Source organism: Columba livia, chromosome W (assembly GCF_036013475.1).
Source record: "Columba livia isolate bColLiv1 breed racing homer chromosome W, bColLiv1.pat.W.v2, whole genome shotgun sequence".
NCBI classification, from domain to species: domain Eukaryota; kingdom Metazoa; phylum Chordata; class Aves; order Columbiformes; family Columbidae; genus Columba; species Columba livia.
In genome coordinates, this window is record NC_088641.1 from 4,868,276 (window position 1) to 4,876,969 (window position 8,694).

Genomic DNA, 8,694 nt, shown 5'->3' on the forward strand with positions numbered 1-8,694 from the left:
TGCTTTTGTTTAAAGCCTCAGGCATTACCTCCTCAGCTCAGCTGTTTCTCATAGAGTTGTGTTTGGCCTTTGTGCTTATTTGGAATGTGTAAAATAATTGTCTGATTTTTGTTATGGTACCCTTGCACTTAAGAAGCTGGTAGGTGGATAAGTGTGTTTGCATCTATTTGGCCTGTTTCCAGTTTTGCTTTATCTGTCACCGCAATCTGGAATTTATGGAAAACAGATTGAAGGCTACTGATAGTGCATTATGCACACTAGTTCTTTGACATCTGTACCAATTTGAAAAAAAATCCACATCATGTTTAGCAAATAGGCTATCTACAACCCCAACAGTTAGAGAGCTCTATCACATCTGAACAGACTGCTTTCTCTTGAGAGATGCCAGATATCTAGATGCTCCCTTAGTAGAAATACCTTCAGTCCTGAAGACAACTGACAAGAAATGTGGTTCTTTGAAGATATTTGTTTAACTGGATTTTTCAGTACACTTAAAGGAATAAGGGCATCATCCTCACTAGCCACAGTAGCTCTTCCTACATCCACTTACTGACAACAAATTCAATTTGTTTCTCTCTGTACATACTTTTGTGCCTTATTGCTTTTGTCTTAACACTTTATTTAGATGTACTTTAGTTACTCCAGTTTTTTAATACTTGTATTTGGCATTGTAATTCATAGAAACCTTGCAGATATTTATGATTCTTTACAAGTTAGATCAGTTTCATGTAATAACTTCCTCTGTGACCTGCTTATAATTTAAACTCCTTAGAATTTAGTCACAAAGTTTCTAGAATGTGGGGGGGGAGAGGAGAGGGCTGCTGTTTACATTTTGATAGAATTTGGAAAGCAAACACTTCTTAAAAATTCCAGTCCTAAAACTTAACTAATTATTTGAGCTTTTGACTTTGCTTTATTATATACAATTGAAACAGTAAATGGTCCATCTGTGATTATTTTGGAAAAAAGTGTTTTATGTAGAAGCTATCAAAGTTTGTATAGGTAGTTCAGTAATCAATTAATAATCTTGGTTCCACAAAATTCCTGTTCTAATCTCCAACTGTTTGCAGCTACTGAATGTAGTTAAAAGATTTATCTTCTGTTTATTATTTATTATTGCATAACTGCAGGCAAATGTAAATAAAACTCAGGTACCCCTTTGGATCTCAGTCAAATTCTGTTTTGAACAGAGTAGTTTTGTTCTTTCCTTACAGCAGCCAGGACTACAGCTTATATGCCTTCCCAGATCACTTATGGAGTGGCATATCTCAAATAAGTTACTAATTTTCATGCTACTTTTAGAGCCATGAAGATGATTAAGGGAGTGGAGCATTTCCCTTATGAGGAAAGGCTGAGGGAGCTGGGTCTCTTTAGCCTGAAGGAGACTGAGGGGTGACCTCATTAATGTTTATAAATATGTAAAGGGCAAGTGTCATGAGGATGGAGCCAGGCTCTTCTTGGTGACAACCAATGATAGGATGAGGGGCAATGGATATAAACGAGCACAGGAGGTTCCACTTAAATTTGAGAAGAAACTTCTTCACAGTGAGGCTGACAGAACACTGGAACAGGCTGCCCAGGGGGGTTGTGGAGTCTCCTACTCTGGAGACAATGAAAACCCGCCTGGACGCCTTCCTGTGTAACCTCATCTAGGTGTTCCTGCTCTGGCAGGGGGATTGGACTAGATATCTTTTGAGGTCCCTTCCAATCCCTAACATTCTATGATTCTGTGATATCATTCACCAGCTTTACAACACACAGCGGTTTAGCGATACTAACCCATGGAAGTCATTACTGGATATTCTCACTCCTGTAGGTATTCTTTGTAGAACAAAGCTGTAGTACATAAAGCAGAAGTCATAACCTCATGGCATACCTTATGTCATAGAAGTTACAAACCTTTATTCATTCACTGCTGAAAGTGTAACATGCAGACCGACTAATCTTATTTTTGACACAGTCCAATGCTGAATGCTTAAAAGAAAGTGATAATACTGATGAGAACTAGAACTTTGGGGTGCTTAACTTTTTTAAACATTTGTCACCCATCTTTGTTTCATCAAAGTAGACACGTTTTGCACTAGACTCTCTGAAAGGTAATGAAAACAAAGTTTTTAAACCCTTTATCTAAAAAATGACTTGAACTAAGAACTTAAGCATATAACACCTAGGAATGATGATCATGTTGTACTACAAAAGGCCTTCCTGTATGCATAAACGCATTCTTAGCCATAGCTTATCTTCCCTTTTGTGATTACAATGTTCCCTTCAGTATACCAGCATTAATCCTGAAAGAATATAACATAGGAATGACAGAATGAAGTAAGCCATTTAAAGTGAAAGCTTTCTGTTGCAGGTTATCCTAAATGCAGAAGAGGTTTCATACTTAGATATCTAACCTATTTTCATTTCTAAATAGATTTAATGTAATTGAACAACTCTGCACACCTTTTCTTCTCAGTGGTTGGAGTTTGGATCCAGAAATGTTCCATGAAATAAATGTTCCCTTGTATAAATCTGAATTTTTCTGTAGGAGGAGGCAGGATGTTCAGATTCGGTGGGGTTCCAGTTTAGTAATTTTGTTCAAAGTGCATGGTGAGAATAATCTTTCTCCTAAAATGAAGCACAAGGATAAGTAATGATAAGCATAAAAAATATGAGCCTGCTGGTCTTTGCTTTTCATTTTTCTTTACCTGTCTCTTTCAGTCAGATCTTCCTGCAGTGTGCATACAATGTGATCAATAACTTTTTCCATGCAGTAATTATCTCTATGTTGTATTATCTGAACACTGTTTTTCTTTATTACTCAAAAGATGCAGGAGATATTTATATAACCAGCTGATCCCATTTTGGATGAAGCTGCTTCACAACAACAGGAGAAAGTTTGTTTTAAATAGCCTTTTTAACAAATGCTGTATGGAAAGCTTACCAGGCAGTACCTTTTTCTAATGAAAAAAAAATTGTAAATACTCTTTTATGCTTTAATTAAGCACAAAGTAAATGGAAGTGTCCTTTAAATTAACAGAGTTTTAAGTAATTATGCTAAGCGTGTCTTTTAATTAAAAAGCCTGTTCAGAAAATAGGTGCCACTGTTCTGAAGTTCCTAGATGATGACTGGACTACTGATTTTTCAGAGTAAAGACTTATCTTAAAAAATAACGTTCCTATCTGGAATACATTCTCATTTCATTGGCTTCTAATTTTCATAGATTGAGATCTTACAAGAGTCACGAATGATGATTCCAGACTGCCAGCGCAGATTAGAAGTTGCATATGCAGATCTTACTCAACTACTAGTAAGTATAGCACCAAAATCCACTGATCAAGAAATGCTGCTGTTCCTTGATGAACTTGGATAAACGTGCTCACCTGTAGTGCAATTGCAGCATAACAGAACTGAAGAATTACTTTTCATAGGTCCCAAGACTAGCATCCTATAACATACCAATATTTCATTTTAGATAACTGTCTTCGCAGATTTGGTCTTTAGTCTATGAAAACTGTGTGTGTTAGAATATTAGAAGCTGTCTTTAAGGGAGTGCATAGTCAACATATACTTTGTCACCATTTACTGCAGGGCAACAATAAACCGTGGTAGATGCTCTCTGTTACCCCCCACACACACTAAGGAAAGGTAATAGGAGGAAAAGGGAGAAAGACTTGCAAGTTGGGAAAAGTTTAAAATGCTTTACTAATGCTAATAATGAATAGAGAAAATAATACAAAATATACAAAACCAATCTTGAATTTCCTGGGGCAGCACAGCCGTGGCTGCTGCGGAGCTGGAGCTGCTCTGGCGGCTGCAGGGCAGGCACCCGGAAGTCCTGGGCTGGACTTCACAGCAAACCGGAACTGGGTTCAGGGTTGCAGGGTCTGGAACCAGGCCTCGGATCGCAGGGACAGCATGTAGGGTCCTCTCCAGATGCTGGCCACGGTTGAAGAAGAGCGAGACCCTCATGATCTCCCACTTTTATAGGGTGTATGACGTGGATGGGATGGAATACTTAGTTGGTCAATTTTAGTTACCTGTTCAGTTCACCCCTCCTTGCAAATACACCCCTCTCACTTATGGGACGTGCACAATTTATCAGTATCCTTGGCTGTCATAGCATTACATCTAAACCTGGGGCTCTTTTGCATTCCATTGCTTCTGTTATCAGCTCCTGTCTACAAAAACATGCAGCCAAATTTAGAAAAGTGCAGTTACTTAGAAGAACCTAGCTGAAAGGAAAATTCACTAAAAGAGAAACTGGGCTCTTTTTTAACAAAACCAGGACACACTTAAATACTGAATGTTAGAATGGACTCTGAATTCCTGTGATAGTTATATGATCAGAAAGGTCAGCTGATCGGAACCAGCTAAGCTGGAGCCATTTCAGCAGATCCCAAGGTACAGCAGGGTTTTTCGGTTCCTTGGGTTTTAATTTTGCAACCCGGAAGCACCTGGCAGCCCTTGTGAGAGCGGCTGACGTTGCGTGGGCATTACCACGGTGATGGTGGGAGATTTAAAAAAGGTTGAAATGCAAAACTAGCACTCAGTCCCCAAGGTCAGCTGATTGGAGCCAGCTAAACCAGAGCTGTTTCAGCAGATCCCAAGGTACAGGAGGGTTTTTTGGTTCCTTGGGTTTCAATTTCACGACCCAGAAGCACCTGGCAGCCCTTGTGAGAGCAGCTGAGGTGGCATGGGCGTTACCATGGTGACGGTGATCACAACCCCGCCCCTCACCTTGAAAAAACCTTCAAGAGGGCAGCGATGTGTTGATGCCCACCAGGCGCTGGGAGGGGCAACCAGCTTGTGAAGTGAGTGAGTACCACCCACACTGTGCTGTAGCAGCGGGTGTGGTAGCTCATGCAGCAAGGTGCAGAGGTTGTCACTCCTTGCTTGTTAGACCCTCTCACCTATTGCCAGTGTCCCAGACTGCTGCTAACCATGGTCTCCTCCAGAAAGAGAGCCAGTCATAAAACGACTGTGGTGACACAGATGGAGCACCTGCCCCGAACCATGGCTGTTCAGGTCTCTGGCTGCAGGGAGTGCCAGAGCCTGCTGCTGCTGGGGGAGGTAGGCCAGCATTCCACCTGCATGAGGTGTGAGCAGGTGCAAGATCTGCTCAGCATGGTCATGAAACTTAAGGAGGAAGTCGAGGGACTGAGGTCCATCAGGGAGTGTGAAAAGGAGATCGACTGGTGGAGTAACTCCCTAGCATGCCAGTAAACAAGGTCCCAGGGAGATACCCCCCAAAAGGTGATGGACCCCCTGCATTGTTGGGCAGAGGGGGAAGACCCAAGACAGCCCCTGCCCTGTTGCTGTCGGGCAGAGGCAGGGGACCAAAAAGTTGACGAGGGTTGGAAGTGAGTTCCAGTTCAGCGCCACGGGCAACCCCCCTCCCTACCTGCTTTGCTTCCTCAGGTGCCCCTCCATAATAAGTTTGAGACCCTGGATCTTGAAGATGAGGTAGGCGATGATGTGGTGAAAGGCCCATGAACAAGATCAAATAGGAGAGGTGGTTAACTCCACATCTCAAGACTGCCTCCGATAAGAAAGGAAGAAGGGAAATTCTAGTAGGCGATTCCCTTCTGAGGAGGTGTCAAGGGTTTTGATTGCGGGGTGACAATAAAACCATGGCAGATGTATTGTTAACCTCCTCTCCCCCCCCTTCCCCCTTCAGCCCCTCCCTCTCCCCCCTTCCCACTAAGGACAGGCAATGCGGAGGGAAAGAAGGACAGAGAGAAGAGAATTGGAAAAATTAAAAATGTTTTGCTAATGCTACTAATAAAATAGAGAAAATAATACAAAATATACAAAACCAATCTTGAAAGTCCCAGCAACTGCAGAGCCGGCACCCGAAGTCCTGGATTGGACTCTGCTGCCACCCAGAGCTGGATTCAGTCTGTCATTAGGCCTCAGTTCGCAGGGATGACTAGCAAGGTCCTCTCCTAATGTTGGCCATAAGCAAAAGGGGCGAGATCCTCGTGATCTCCCACTTTTTTGATCCATATACCATGCTGTACAAAGTTAAAATGAGGAATTTGGGAAGTTAGTATTCTTATTAAGAATTTGGAAGTCTTTAAAGGTTGCTTTCTGTTCTTAGCTCACTCTCAATGCTTAAAATCAACTTAGTATGTTTTTTCATTTGGCAGTCTCTACTTAAGCTTTTTCCTGATGGTACTCTTGTTCTAAGTTCTGTTGTTATTGGTTCCAGTTATGCTGTCCTTGGTTTTAAATATTTATTTAACAAAATAAAGGTATGCATAGGTTAAATCTATTCATACATGACAGCCATTATCCTGAACCTTAAGCAGGACAAAAGAAATTACCTGTGCTTTGAATTATATAAAGCTAGTGTTTTCGATAATGATATATCCATTTTTTCATAGTTTCCTTCTTAAATTTAATCCCATGTCCATTATTTTCAAAGTACTCAAAAGTTTTGTTTTTAATTCCAGGAAAATGAAAAAGAATTGGAAGAAGCCGAAGACTATAAAGAAGCACGTTCCATACTAGAGTCAGTGAAGCTGGAAGCCTAGAAGTTTTCCAGGACTCTATATGCATTAGCACTGGGTCCATTCCATACTTTGATTTGACTATGGCTCTATTACTATTGTTGGCTTGCTAATTAAGGTTCCCTTTATGCAAATTGGCCTTTCTCTAACTGCAAGATGCATCAAATAAAAGATGTTCTGAAACATCTCTGTGTTCCATATTCAGACAAAACAGAAACATTTTCAGTAAGGAAAAAATTAAGCCTATTTAATGTAAGCATAATAGTGTAATAGCTAATACACATAACTTAATCTGAACAATTCAGACTAAGAAAGTTTAGCTATGTAAGGAATGTGAGGGACCAATAAATACTTTAGAGGCACCTTATATTTGAAATAATTTCAAGCCATTATAGCATAACAGTCTGTACTGAAAGAAGAAATGACCCTTCGACATCACCCATCTTTTTTTCTGTGATGCAATTTCTTTGTAATTTTATCAAGTATTACTCCTTGTTTATCTTTGGACCCAAGACAGAATTAAGAGCTGATTCAAGATCTTTCTCAGTTTGCCTAGGGCTGATTCATAGAGCCCAATTCACATAATTACCATTGATCAAAATTCTGTTACTTTTTCAAGAAACAGAATTTAGCAGATTACTAGTATGTTGTCAGTTGTATCTGCTGGTAGAAGTTCTGGACTGAATGCTTTTTCTGAAATCGCCTTGGCTTAAGTGAGTTTCTTTGAACAAGGCTTAAATCCCAGAAGCTGAAAGAGAACTAATGGGTAAGGGAACAATGCTTAATCTGCCTGGAAGACCAAACATATACAAAAGCTGCTGTTCTTTCAGAATGGCTTCTCTAAACAGCAAAGAGTAAGCTCTGATGAACAAGAAAGCTTTTTACATTAGTTTTTCTAGTTTGAAAGTTTTTTTGGCATGTTCCTTAAAGGCAACACAAAGCACAGTATACTTTTTCTGTGATGCTATATTGAATACTCTTATTAAAATTTGTTGTTAATTTGCCTGAGTTTGGGTAAACTGCAGTTTCAGTACCTATATTTGTGTACCTTACTCTCAATGTACTTAATAAGTCTATTTCTCCATCCCTTTTAAGCACTGCTCTGACAGATTATCAACACTGCAAGATTTCTGATTGACTGCAGAATGACCTACTTTTGAAGTGACCCCAGACCAGTATTAGACAGCACTAAGAGATAAAACAGTTTGTGACAACACTATGTTTTCATAATAGTATATGCGCATCTTCTTACCAGCATTGTGTCCTGGGCATGTAACTGCCAACAGACACTGCCCTGTTCACAGGGCAAAATAACTGCTACTGAGAACATCTGCATATTCAGTTTCTTCCATGAACCTTCATTAGGAACAGTGACTGGAGCAGACAAAGCCTGCCTTAGCTGACTGACTGCAGTCAGCATAATAGTAATTATGCTTGCAGGCCCTTGAGTAGAGTGTGGTGAATAAATGCTGAAGTGAAAAGGTGTGTTGGGGGGTGTTGCATCTGCTGGGTAAAGCAGAATTTAAAATAGAAATTATTCTTCAGAAGAAATAATACACGTTTCTCAAAAACAAACCCACAGAAAAATGATGTGCAGTTGCTGAGAACCACATGCAGGTCAGCATGAAATATAAACATAGGTGGGACCTGTAGTGGCTGAAGGGAAGTAGCATTCTGGTATGGCTTAAGTTGGCACTTAGAGTTGAGGACACATGGGACTGTGTAGCTAACATATAAACTCCAGGGAAAAGTTTCTTGGTGCAATAGTTTCTAGTGTAGAGTGGTTTGTTATATTTGCCTATGCATCTCTGTCCAAGCTGTTTTCTAGCTCCCTATGATTACATCATGAACTAAGATGATACTCTCCCCTATCCATTTCTTCTTCCCTCTTACTAAGTTCTCCAAAAGACTGAGCATATTCTGTTGTACAGAAAAGAGCCAGCCTCACTGATGACGATCAAGGTATGTTCCTACCTGAAAGGACTTGCTCTCTTCCTATCTCTAGGTGCCCCTGAAAGTGTCTAACTTCTGAGAGGACAGCAGCATGATATCCGTAAAAACTATACAAAAAAATTGTGACACAGCAGCAGTAACATAGGGCTGACTCTTTTAGGGTGATTGGCAAATCCATGCAGGCATTGCTCATGCTAGTAGAAGAGTTGATCCAGCAATATATTATGGCAAACTAAATTT

The 8,694-nt window shown here is 40.3% G+C and overlaps 1 protein-coding gene across 1 annotated transcript in view; it reads left to right on the forward strand.

The window, feature by feature from the left end:
- Positions 1-7,509, forward strand: part of LOC135577062 (tubulin-specific chaperone A-like) — a 46,824-nt gene extending 39,315 nt beyond the window's left edge. Inside the window, exons 3-4 of the mRNA XM_065044715.1 lie at positions 3,210-3,296; positions 6,445-7,509. Coding sequence (XP_064900787.1) covers positions 3,210-3,296; positions 6,445-6,525 — 168 coding nt within the window. The 3' untranslated portion in view covers positions 6,526-7,509. The remainder of the gene's footprint in view (positions 1-3,209; positions 3,297-6,444) is intronic.
- The last annotated feature ends 1,185 nt before the right edge of the window (positions 7,510-8,694 follow it).